Source organism: Hermetia illucens, chromosome 1 (assembly GCF_905115235.1).
Source record: "Hermetia illucens chromosome 1, iHerIll2.2.curated.20191125, whole genome shotgun sequence".
NCBI classification, from domain to species: domain Eukaryota; kingdom Metazoa; phylum Arthropoda; class Insecta; order Diptera; family Stratiomyidae; genus Hermetia; species Hermetia illucens.
In genome coordinates this window covers 4,721,740-4,735,217 of record NC_051849.1, presented here as the reverse complement: position 1 = coordinate 4,735,217, position 13,478 = coordinate 4,721,740, and the positions used below count along the sequence as shown (strand labels likewise).

The 13,478-nt window shown below is 46.9% G+C and overlaps 1 protein-coding gene across 2 annotated transcripts in view; it reads left to right on the top strand.

The window, feature by feature from the left end:
* Nucleotides 1-4,847: 4,847 nt before the first annotated feature.
* The window catches only part of LOC119647139 (protein vestigial), a 129,933-nt gene continuing 121,302 nt past the window's right edge, over nt 4,848-13,478 (top strand). For both annotated transcript variants that reach the window (XM_038047932.1, XM_038047931.1), the window contains exon 1: nt 4,848-5,159. In XM_038047932.1, coding sequence (XP_037903860.1) covers nt 5,064-5,159 — 96 coding nt within the window. In that variant the 5' untranslated portion in view covers nt 4,848-5,063. The remainder of the gene's footprint in view (nt 5,160-13,478) is intronic.

The following is a 13,478-nucleotide window of genomic DNA, read 5'->3' as shown; positions in this document are numbered from 1 at the left end:
AGGTTATTCCCCTGAACAGTAGCTTTTTTTGGGGGGGTATAGTAGGTGAATGCATTTACGCACACAGTGTTGGATTCCTGGCTCAGTACGTCGTCGGACTACCAACTAAACACCTCCCAATCGTCAGAGAGCTAGCCTGGAACCGTTTGTCACACTAATTCGTGCTAGTCCTCGAACTCTCCCGCCTTGCGGAGCCTTCAAAGCAGGGAATGTCTTCCACGAACGGGAGGGGAGAGGAGGAAGGGAACTGTCAGTTCAAGGAACTCCCTGTCATCCGAGAAGAACACGAACGTAATGGGCAACATGGCTCCACCTGTCAGCACTCTTCAGCATTTCTTCGACAATGTTGTCTGGAGAGAGATTTTCTGTGTTTACATAGAGCTGCTGATGAACCCCATCCCAACTTCCACAAGAAAAAATGTGTGATGGGCGTCGTCCACAACTCCATTGCAAAACACACAATCCGGAGATCGCGCCTTTCCAATCTTGTGCAGGTAGGGCTGAAAACCTCAAAAATTGGATAAGGAAATAGTCAGTCTCACTATGCTTCCAATTCAGCCACGCACTCAAGTTGCCGATGAGCCGCGCAGTCCATTTGCCTCTAGTTTCATTTTGCTAAGAGAGCTGCCACTCGTCTTGAGTGCGCTGCGTTCTTCACGAGCAACAACCTCCCTTGGCTCATCACCCTTGCGGTTGTATATGGCTTGACGCTTCTTAGCAAGAAGGGCAACGGGGATTACTCCCGCGATCACCATCACGGCGGCTCAGAGACAGTGCGATACGTAGATGCCACCCGCAAAGCGCGAGACATTTACGATATACTTCCTTGCCTAGAGCGTCAGCCCATACCTCTGCGCCGTACAGCAGGAAAGACTGCGTTGAATTCATCAGGAGACGTCGCCTGCTAGACATTGGATCCCCACTGTTTGCCATTAGCCTATTTAACGCCGAGACTCCAGCTGCAGCTTTGTTCGCTGCTGATTTTATTTGCTCAAAAAAGCTCATCTTGGTGTCTAGAGTCAGTCCGAGGTACTTTACCGCTGATTTTGACTCGATTATCGACTCGCCGGACGATATGGGACGTAGGGTCGGAATTATATTTTTAGTCAGGCTGATTACTTCGTTTTTTTCCAATGCTAGGTTGAAATCAGTCGCATCAATATGTCGAGTTTGTTTTGCGCCTGTTTGACAGTGCGTCCAGCAACAAGCACCGCGACATCATCTGCATAACCGACCAGACGCGACTTTTCTGGGATGTTGAGTTTAAGTAGACTATCATAGGTAGCGTTCCAGAGGTCCGGTCCTAGGGTGGATCCCTGTGCTACCTCCGACGTAACTTCCATCCTCCTCCGACCCTCTAATATTTCATAGAGCAGGGAGCGGTTCCTCAGATAGTCCCTCAATATTCGTAAGAGATAGTTCGGCGCGCAGAAAGTATTGTTCAGTATGTCTAGAATGTTTTTGCATCTTAGGGAATTAATGGCGTTTCTGACGTCAAGCGTTACGAGGAGTACCACTCGTCCAGTTCGGGGCTATGTGCGTCCGCTCGTCGAACGGCATCCACGACTTGCTTGACAGCATCAACTGTGGATCTTCCTGCCCTAAAACCAAACCGCCGGGAAGATAAATCTCCGGCAGCGCGTATCGCTTCAGCGAGTCTATTTCTGAAGAATTTTTCGAGCACTTTTCCAGCAGTGTCAAGCATACATAGTGGGTGGTATGAAGACAGCAACTCGGGGTCGCCTTTCTCTTTGTGGATCAGCGCAAGCTTCGCCACCTTCCAACGAGCAGGGAAAGTGTCCTCTTTCAGGCAAGCGTTGAATGCGCCGAGCAGTAGGTCTGGCCGGTGTTGGAATACCAGTTTGTATACCTCTGCTGGCATACCATCGGGTCCTGGCGCCTTTTTGCTTTTCATAGAGAGGACTGCTTGTTCCAACTCTTTTATAGAGAAAAGTGGACAGTCCTCTGCACTCTCCGCGCCGACGTCATCATCCCATACGTTGTGCGCAGGGAATAGTGCCCTTATAATGCAGTCAACTTGCTCGGTCTTAAGAGAACAGGGTTTCCGCAATTTCTAGAATTCATTTCCCTCTGGAGTCTGTGTGAGGCATGCCTCATTCAAGTGCCTAGCATTGAAGTCACCCCCCACCGGGATCCGCCCATCTATGCCGTCCTCCAAAGCATCAAGCCTGTGTCGACTGTCCGGTATCGTTTCATTCGCCGTAAGATAGACACTAAAAAACCTTATCCCTGAACATCGAACCCTTCGGATGGAACCCTAAGGGAGTGCCGTCCCGAACCCAGATGGCAGTGGTACCTTATATGTCAGGGTGCTATGAAACTGGGTCCTTGTTTTGGTACTGCTCACTGATGAGTACTAAATCAGCTTTGGTCTCTGTAGCGAACGGCGCTAGTAACTCGTGAGCGGTTACACTCCAGTGCGTACTGATTTGTAGGATGCGAATCATCTTCCAATCTTTCCAATTCTGCTCTGAAGACTAGACACCGTACCGAGCCCGCAGTGTGCGCAACGTTCTCTTCAGTCGCGCCACGGTCCCTGCATAGGACGCAGCTTTATTTTTTATTGCAGGTGTTCGCTTTATGACTTGCCTGATCACATTTACGGCATGTTGCCTTTTTGTCAGGTCCCGACAGGTTGCAGATCTTTGCTATCTTCTTTTGAGCCCTGAAGAGTACCTGAGTGAAGTCTCCTTCAAACGTCCCTTCCTCCTATCATTTTTTCCCAGTTCGCTCTGCAACGGGCTGTCTGCGATCCGTTTGGTACTCGTAGTATTCTCGTCGGGAGGCTCGGTCGTTTCTGCTTCCTGCGGATTTTCTCTTACTCTCCATATATGAAATCCTGTCCAGGAGCTCCTCAAGTTGAATTAGCCCGTTTTTCACCCCTTCGCTTACGTTTTTCTGGAGGAACGTCGCAGATTGCATGCGCTTCACAACTACCACGCATTTTTCAATAAGCCTTTCCTCTTCAGCTTTCGCCAAAGTAGTAGACAGCCCTCGCACTCGGCTTATATTCGAAACCATTTGGTTAGTTTCGACAGTTTCCACTGTGTCTCTTTCCGCAATTATAACACTGCCTGGTATGGTCTGGGTTCCTGTCTCCGTTGCAGATGCCGCATCACTTTGCGAGTCCTTCTCTCCGTCTGCGCGCCCCGATGCCTCGTCGGGTATTTCAGCACTTGTTGCGTCCTTCGCTGGGCGCTCGGGCGAACGGCGCATTTTCGTGCTCCGAATAAACGCAGCCAGCTCACTTTCCATTTCCACTATTTCCTCGTTTGATTTGTTTTTGTTTTCCATTTAAGTTGTTTACAGGTAGTCAGGAACGGGGACAAAGCCCCTATCCTAGTTACCTGGGGCCTAATCTACGATTAGTTGATCCCGGAACTCACGGACGGATCAGCGTTTGCTCGGAGCAATGCGGTCTACTAATACCGGTTCAATGCGAACTACCCGACCAGGGTCCCGAAGGGGCTGCCTCCTACTACACGCCAGAACTACCACCTTGGCAGAGCTAGGCTCACATCACTCCATTGACGTCGGCAAGGAGTTGTCGACGGCTCCGGGAAATCCCAGTGTGTCCCGGCGTGTATTGGTCATTAGCAGTTGAAACTCTCTCGAGGCTACTACCTAGGACGCAGGTATTATATCAGGTCAGAGGTCAGAACTACTTGCTCGGGTACCTCGGGGACGCCATTCCCCATATCGTAAGCGACCCGTTAAGGATCGTTGACGAACCCTGAGGGAAGTATGGTAGGAAAGGATTTGCCCCTTTTTTCAGAGGTGACCCTTGCACTGCTCGAAACTGAGTCTTCATATTGTGTAAGTCAAGGTGTGTGGGTTCCTTTCCTTTAGCTTTCAATGTTGCATTAGAGGATAGTGCGCATCTATTTAAGATGTTTTTAGCGAAGAAAGTAAATTAAAGTGCTTCCATCCCCAATAAAATTTTTATCAACACATATACCGATATTTCGGGAATAAGTTGTTCCTTTCTTCAGTAGAAAATGTCCTTGCCTTATTAACAGTTTTACTAGGGACGAGATCGGCGTCTCTAATTTATTTTCTTTATGGTGCGACTGCCTACAAAAGGACGAAACTTAATATCATGTGGGAAAGGTTTTGGTTGTGCAAATCAGTTTGACGTTTAGGTACACTACCCCTAACTCGGTCGCCAAATTTCCAGTTACTCTTTCTAAATTCTATAATTATCACTAATCCTTTATTCACTCAAGTTCAGCTTAGTTACAAAGCTTTAATCATTCTATCTTTCTATTTCAGAATCAAATTCATCTGAGACCTGGAACTACCGCTTTACACGCGACTCGGAACATAGTTGCAACACGAGGTACCAACAGAGTCCATTCTCTTTGAATCGTGGTAACCCAAGAATAACAGCGAGAACACCATCAACAATAATAGTAGCCAAGCAATTGCCCAGATGCAATTATCTGATGGACTTCTCTAATTGGATTTCGAACTGAATAAAAATAATTTGTTGCTGTCATTGAACTATTTGCAAAGGTAGAGGGTAATTAACACCGGCCCGTGAGTGTGTATGTGCGGAACTATGCTGGTCGTGCTTGGAAGTTGACATAAACCATCTATAATTGACTGTCGCTTACCTCCCAAGAGACAATTAGATATCGATTAATCGACAGTTATTGATTCTAGTGAAGAGCGGCAAATATCAGAAGGATGCGTGAGTCCAAAATGGCGGATCGGGAATAAAAATGGCCGCCGTGATATGTATGGGAGGAAACCGGAAAAAGGAATGAACGTGTAAATATCAGTGACCATTAATAGATGAGAAGTGTGCCCTAAGCAAGAAGATAAATAATAGATAAATACTTGTGTGTCAGTGAACGGGGAAAAGAATAGTGTTTTTGTTGGGGTTGTGAATTGGACGCGGTTACAGTTTCGCCCTTAAACATTGTTTGTGCAGAAGAAATATCGTGTTAATATCCGTTTGTTTTATAGCTGGTCGATAAATTGCTGAGAGGATCAGACAATTGTCGATCGATTTTGAATGAATTTTTGAAGATAACGAAATGGCAGTTTCCTGCCCGGAAGTGATGTACGGTGCTTATTATCCATATTTATACGGCCGGGCCGGTCCGAGTAGATCCTTCTATCAGTATGAACGGGTAAGTTTTTGTCAATCAAATAAATCTGAGATAATTGACACACATATTTAGATTTGGCTTATATAACATTTCACTTAAACGGAGTAAAGCAGCGGGGCTTGACAGTCTCCCTGCTGCGTTGCTGATATGGATGATCTGCTCCTTCCACTCGTACAGAAAACTTGGGAATCCGAGACTTTTCCCAGAGAGAAGAAGAAGGGGATGATTGTCAGTGTGACAATTGAATGGGTATCTGCATGCTTCCTCCCGTTGCAAAGATAACAGCTAAAATAATTCTGGACCGCATCAAAGAACATCACAAAAGCTTGGTCGACAGAGACCAGGCTGGTTTTCGCTCTCCATCCGCCTGCATTGACCACATCAACACCCTACGGAACAGTGGGCAGAGTTTAGATCTTCGCTGCACCTTCATCGATTTCAAGAAAGTTTTAGATAACGTGAACAGGGAGTGTATCTGCAGTGCTCTACGCAAGAGAGACATTCCAGAGAAACTAATAGCTATTATCAGGGTGACATATGATGACGCAAAATGTCACGGGCTACATAGAGGCAAAATCTCGGACGATTTTGAAGTCCAAAGCGGAGTCTGCCAGGGTGGCATCCTGTCATCGATATTATTTCTCCCTCCTGGGTGATGTTATTCATTCTGCCTTGCCCGGAGGAGACGGAGGAATTCAATGGTCGATGACATCTCTCCTGAAACATCTAGACTAGGCTGATGACATCTGCTTGCGCTCTCAGCGAATCATCTTGGTAAAATGGGTCTGGATTTGAAAAGAGAGCCAAGTAGAGTTGGACTGAAGATAAACACCAACAAAACGAAGGTTCTCAGTCTGACAGGCCAACACACTCTCCCTATCTGCATTAATGGACAGAGCATCGAAAGCGTCGATCAACTCATATATCTAGGAAGCGCGGTTTCTGCCGATAGTGGTGTCAAACTGGACGCTGCTTTCGCTGGCCCCGTCTAAAATCTGGAAATGCAACTATCGGAACACCAAGATCAAGTTGAGACTGTTCTGTACTGGTGTTGTTTGTGTGTTGCTGTATGGAAGTAGCACATGCAAAGTGAACTCGGCTGTTCTTCAAACGCTCTAAACCTTCACCAACATCTGTCTGCGTCAAATCATGGGCGTTTCGCCGGCTTGAAAATATCTCAAACTCTTAAACTTGGTCGGTGCACAGGTCTGGCACTCATATGTACTGTGATTGCAAGGCGAAAGTGGCAGTTGATAGGTCACACTTTAAGTAGGGGCGACAATTGCATTGCGGGCTACTCCATGGAGTTTTATCCACTCTACCAAGTTGGCCGACAAGTGGGTTGCCCCAAAAGAACTTGGCACCGAACAGTAGAGGACGAGCGCGAGTGTTTTGACAAGTCGTGGAGGGAACTGAAGCGCGAGCAATTGCGCGTAGATGTAGCTGACGCGCTATACCTCAGCAAGGGGTGAATGGTAACCATATATATTGTATAACATTTTTAAGTAAAAATCGGAAACCTCTTTGCTAATTGAAGTTTGAAATTTTATTATCGAGTGAACCTACCTAGTCGCGACAGGTTTGGCGAGAGCAAGGGAGTCCTGGATTTGCGTCGGGCGGAGTCTTCTCGGAGCGAGTTGAAATTTCTATGAAAAAGAAGATAATGGGAGGGCCTGATTTTAATGCACATTTTCATCCCGGGTCTCATCTTATCTCTCTCTCTCTCTCTCGAATTGGAACAACCGTCGACTTAAAAATAGTTTACAATGACATTTCTACCGCCAGCCACCAGCCTCTCCGACGTTAGATTTTCCGCATTTCTGAAATCTGGGTCGCCTCCCCTTTCCATTAAGGTATCATCCACGGGAATCCGCCGATTTTGCATTTTTGATCAACTTTTCGACACGGGGGTCGTGGAAATTTTCTATTTTCTTCGATTTCGGCCAGCCTCTCCGGCGCCAGATTTTTCGCGATATCTCGCCTTCCCGACGCCGCACAATGGAAATTCTTGCATTTCCGAAATCTGGGTCGCCTCCTCTTTCCATCAAGGTATCACCCACGCGAATCCGACGATTTTGCATATTTGATCAACTTTTTGACCCGGAGGTCGTGGAAATTTTCGAGTTTCTTGGATTTCCGCCAGCATCTCCGGCGCCAGATTTCTCGCGATACCTCAGCTTGCCCACATCCCACAGTGGAAATTCTTGCATTTCCGAAATCTGGGCCGCCTCCTCCTTCCATCAAGGTACCACCCATCCGAATCCGACGATTTTGCATTTTTGATCATTTTTTCAACTCGGGAGTCGTGGAAATTTTCAATTTTCTTGGATTTTGGTCAGCCTTTCCGGCGACAGATTTCTCGCGATATCTCGCCTTCCCCACATTGGAATTTCCATTTTCATTTTCGAAATCTGGGTCACCTCCCCCTTCCATCAAGGTATCACCCATCCGAATCCGACAATTTTGCATTTTTGATCAACTTTTCGACCCGGGGGTGGTGGAAATTTTCGATTTTCTTGGATTTTGGCCGTCCTCTCCGGCGCCAGATTTTTCGTGATATCACGGCTTTCTGGCACCGCGCCGTGGAAATTCTCGTATTTCCGAAATCTGAGTCGCCTCCTCTTTCCATCAAGGCATCACCCACGCGAATCCGCCGATTTTGCATTTTTGATCAACTTTTCGACCCGGGGGTCAAGAGTTATGGAGCCATGGTCATTCTTTCCCTGAATTTCAACAGGGCTTTGTCTATTTTACCCCTGGTTTTGAAGAAGCGTTGGCTTGCAGATGAGCGCTTAAATACTTACCGAAATTCAAAGAGTTGGTTTGTTTGTTAGTTTCCTACTTATATTGCTTATTATGGGGGGAACGCTGTCATAATGACGGGCGAGTGATCTGGCCCTATTCCAGTGCATCCGTATCGTTCCGCTACAGTGCTGCACCCGGCTGAAACCTAAGGTTTTCGGCGAGAGAACCCGCGGCGTGGCTTATCGGCTGCGGCCGACTGGCGGAAAACGAACGCGGTGCTCTTGCTTCTTTTCAGTGCCGTCTGCTTCCTGGAAGAAAGGCTTCAGACCTGTTCGAGGAAATCCTCTTGGGCTTGCCACTGACGTCCAGACTGAATGAGAACTCCTTATAGGGCCCTCGTATGGTGCCTGTAGCGCCTTCCGAATGGCTTTAGCTCTTACCAGAACGTGGGTACAAACATGAAATTCCCCAGGGGAGTGGACCGCCGGCTGCGGATGACGAGATGGCGGAGGTGGCTTTAATTTGGGCACGCCTCTTGTAGTAGGCGCAATGATCCAGCCTATCCAAAGCCATCTCTTTTGCCGAGGACCAGATGCCAGGGAGTCGGAGTTTCTCCCCGTATACAAGCTCAGCTGGGCTGGCAGCAAACTTTTCACGGACGGCTGTATGGAGGCCAAGCAGGATGCAAGGTAAGACCTGCGAGCAGGACGGCTTGTCGTACGCCATAATGGCTGCCTTTTCTGTCCGGTGCCAACGTTCTAGCATCTAGTATCCTATTATCCGCTGACGTTTGAATCCCAGGAGATTCAAATTGCGTTCCCTGGTCAGTGATAATGACAGTGGGAACACCAAAGCGCAGAATCCATTCTCGACAGAGGGCCACAGCACTTGATTGCGCTGTTATGTCTTTCAGAGGTATTTCCTCAAGCCACTGCGTAAACAGATCAATGGTCGTGAGGCATTACTTGTAGCGTGCGGGGACGTTTTCTCGGGCTTCTGCCACAAGGCTAAATTCAGAGGCTTCTGGTTCGTGACCAAGGTGAACAGCCTGGTTTGAAGGGAATATCGGAAATGTTCATTATTCAGATACGCTGCTAATAATTCACGATCATAGGCGCTGTAATTCCTATGAGTGGGATTTAACTGTTTTAAGAAAAATTCCAACGGTTTCTAACTTTGATCCATCCTTTGGTGAAGAGCAGCGCCAAGTGCTGTGTCTGAGATATCGACGAACACGGCTAGATGTGTATCTTGTTGGGAAATGCCAAAAGAGCAGCGTCTACCAGCTGCTGCTTGGCGGTCTCGAACCCTTCTGGAAGGTTTCTGGAGACCACGCAATCTCTCGCAAATCTGTGGTCTTAGAACCAGACAGGAAGGTGTTAAGTAATGCCTGCTGGCAGGCGGGTTCCACGACGGTGGAAGTTTACCAGGCCCAAGAATCTTCTATGGCCTTTAAGCGTCTTTAACAGCAGGAAGTTCGCGATCGCCTGGGCTTTGATTGGGTCGGGTTGAATGCCGTCAGAGGTGATGGAATGGCCTAGAAATTTCACCTGCTACTGGAGGAAATTGGATTTGCCAACGTTGAGAATTAGGTCATTTACAAGGAGGCGTTGAAAAATGTACTCGAGATGTGCCAAATGCTCAGACGTGGTGGAGGAAGCGACCAGAAAATCATCAAATTCAGAATGTCATTATCAACTTTCCTAAACCTCTTCATCTCCTAAAAGAAAAATGCTCTCACGACAATCATTAGCAGCTTCCAACCTAAGTGTATTCACCGATCTTGGAATACATATGTGTAATTATTGTTCAGATTAATTGAAGCATCTCTAGCCGGCAACTGCATAGAACAGTAGTCGAAGAAACACCAAATGAAAATTACCCTCTTTGCATGCATTTCATCTACCGCTTGGACAATTAACTCTTTTCAGTTATCTCTGAACAAGTCGCTCCCGCACTTTAAAAGTGCATCACAGTAACTGAACCTGTACACATAAGTGAGGCCCATGGAATAGTATGTAGTTTTGAAACGCTTACATGTATCCATTTTCTTATGCTATCCCATATGAACTTGTTGTAGTCTAGCGTCCCTCAAGGCTAGCCGCGCGATAATCAGCGGTCAGATTGGTACAAAAGAGCCGCTGGACTAGTAACATAGCTAACAATCTTTGGTGAATCAAAAGATCTTTGGTCGAGTAGAACAGAAGCCATGAGGGACTGCTGGTTTGGGGATTGAAAAGGGTTTTAAAAGGTTCCTCATTGAAGTTGTTAGGGCTCGGAAAGGGTAAAGAGATTGGCCAAGTGCGATAAATATGAGTCGATATAATGATGAATGAACATTAAATGGTATTCACAGGAGCGGGACCATCTAGACTTCCCAGTTCCCGCTGCAGGGAAGTCACTTTGAATGACGATTCAAGCTGTCTGAAGTAACAAATAATTTCGCACTATTTCTCGGATGGGGTCATTTGTACACACTGGTCTTTCTGCCAGCGAAGCTTCACTGCATTCACGAAGTTCCTATGCTCCTAATCCTTATGCATGTTTGGCGATAATTCCCATGCTCCAAGATGGATTGACTGCTATGAACATACTTGGCTACGTTCACATGCATATGTGCAACCATATGTTGAGGTTCCACCAATGGCCAGAGCAGAACAATGTATCCATCCAATCTCGACTATATGTAGGAAACGGTCGAATAAGTTCGCATGGAATGGGTCGGTGAGCTCAAAGGCATTCCAGCTGTCTTAAGCCCCAATTATACAAGGTCGGCACTATAGAATCGCAGAATGGTCATCTCGTTTACGTGCGGAGCCAATCCACTATGTTTAGAGTGAATATCCAGCTCGGGGAAGTTTTTCATCTCTTTATTTCGCTTGAGGCTATTGTGGGTATCTTTATCTTATACCGATTTGATTTTTCTTTACTCCCCTGTGTACGGTTTTTCAACTTATCTAGCAATTTTTTTAGTGATTTAACTGAATCCCGGTTTTGGAAAATAGATGTGAGTATGGTTTGGAAATATCCTAGGATACTCGAGGAGTCTTGTGAAATTCACCACCAGTTATCGAGTAAATAACTAGCATAATAGATACTAATGATTAAGGCCATTACAACTATAATAGGTCATTTCAATAATTTATCTATCATCATCATCAACGGCGCAACAAGCGGTATCTGATCTAGCCCTGCCTTAATAAGGGACTTCAGACATCCCAGTTTTGCGCCGAGGTCCACCAATTCGATATCCCTAAAAGCTGTCTGGCGTCCTGAGCTACGCAATCGCTCCATCTTAGGCAGGGTCTGCCTCGTCTTCTTTCTCTTCCATAGATATTGCCCTTATAGACTCTCCGGGTGGGATCATCCTCATGCATACGGATTAAGTGACCCGCCCACCGTAACCTTTTGAGCCGGATTTTATCCACAACCGGACGGTCATGATATCGCTCATAGATTTCGTCATTGTGTAGGCTACGGAATCGTCCATCCTCATGCAGTGGGCCAACCATTTTTCGGAGGATACCTCTCTCGAACGTGGCCAAGAGTTCGCAATTCTTCTCGCTAAGAACCCAAGTTTCCGGGGAATACATGAGGACTGGCAAGATCATAGTCTTGTACAGTAAGAGCTTTGACCCTATGGTGAGACGTTTCGAGCGGATCAGTTTTTGTAAGCTGAAATAGGCTTTGTTGGCTGCCAACAACCGTGCGCGGATTTCATTATCCTAGCTGTTATCGGTTGTGATTTTTGACCAATTACCAACGGTCTCAAAGTTGTATTCTCCTATCCTTATTCTTCTTCGTGTTTGACCAGTGCCGTTTTATGTTGATGGTTGGTTGGTTTTCAGTGCTGACGTTGCCACCATATACTTTGCCTTGCCTTCATTGATGTGCAGCCCAAGATCTCGCCCCACAAGCCGCCTGCTCGATCTGGATGAAGGCAGTTTGTACGTCTCGGGTGGTTCTTCCCATGATGTCGATATCGTCAGCATAGGCCAGTAGTTGGGTGGACTTAAAGAGGATCGTACCTCTTGCATTTACCTCAGCATCAAGGATCACTTTCTCGAGGGCCAGGTAAAAGAGGACGCATGATAGTGCATCCCCTTGTCGTAGACCGTTGTTGATGTCGAATGGTCTTGAGGGTGATCCTGCTGCTTTTATCTGGCCTCGCACATTGGTCAGGGTCAGCCTAGCCAGTCTTATCAATTCCGTCGGGATACTGAATTCTCTCATGGCCGTGTACAGTTTTACCCTGGCTATGCTATCATAGGCGGCTTTAAAGCCGATGAAAAGATGGTGCAACTATGGTCCATATTCCAACAGTTTTTCCATCGCTTGCCGCACAGAGAAAATCTGATCTGTTGCTGATTTGCCTGGAGTAAAGCCTCTTTGGTATGGGCCAATGATGTTCTGGGCGTATGGGGCTATCCGGCCTAGCAAGATAGCGGGGAATATCTTATAGATGGTACTCAGCACCGTGATACCTCTATAATTGCTGCACTGTGTGATATCTCCCTTTTTATGTATGAGACAGAATGCCTCGTTGCCAATCGTCAGGCATTGATTCGCTGTCCCACACCTTGAGCACAAGTTGATGAACCACTTGGTACGACTGTAATTCCATCGGCTCCTGGCGACTTATGATTTTTAAGCCGATGAATAGCACGGACTGCTTCTTCTATACTTGGTGGTGGTAATATTTGGCGGTCGTCTTCAGTTGGCGGGACCTCTAACTCGCTGATGTTCTGGTTGTTCAGTAGGTTATTAAAGTACTCAATCCATCGCTCTGTGCTCGCTCTGTGCTCGCTCTGTGGCCGTATCCATGATAACGTTCTTCAGGTGGTTGTGAACATCATTTGTTGATGCTTCATCTCCAGGTCCTCTGTTGACTGCGGTTATTGCGGCATCCATTTCCCTCTTATAGGTGACGCGGAGGGCTGTGTTGTGGATGGCTTCAGTGTTAACTCTCACCTGATTGTCAGAGGGGATTTTGGGTGGTGTTGTTATTCGAGCTCGGAGCACCATGCCAACGAGATAGTGATCCGGGTCTATATTGGCCCCCCTATATGTTCTGACATTCATCAAGGCTGAGAGGTGGCGGCGTTCAATCAACACGTGGTCAATTTGGTTGGAAGTCGTCACGTCTGGAGAGGCCCACGTATGTTTGTGGACCGCTTTCCGCGCAAACCAGGTACTTCCAACAACCACTTCGTGTGACACTGCTAATTGAATAACCCACAGTCCGTTATCATTTGTATTTTCGTGTAAGCTATGGGAGCCAACGTATCGCCTGAATACGGGCTCCTTCCCTACTTGGCTGTTAAAATCCCCAAGTATGATTTTGATATCATATCTGGGACAGGCTTCGAGGGTTCGTTCTACTGCCTCGTAGAAGGTATCCTTCTCCGACTCTGCAGTCTCCTCTGTAGAGGCGTGAACGTTTATGAGGCTTATATTTCTAAGCTTCTAAGCCTGCTAAGCGTTCGCTTATGTTTTCAAAGCCGATAACAGCAGGTTTCATTTTTTGGCTGACTAAGAAACCTACTCCGAGCACATGGTTTACTGGATGACCGCTATAATGTATGGTGTAGTGGC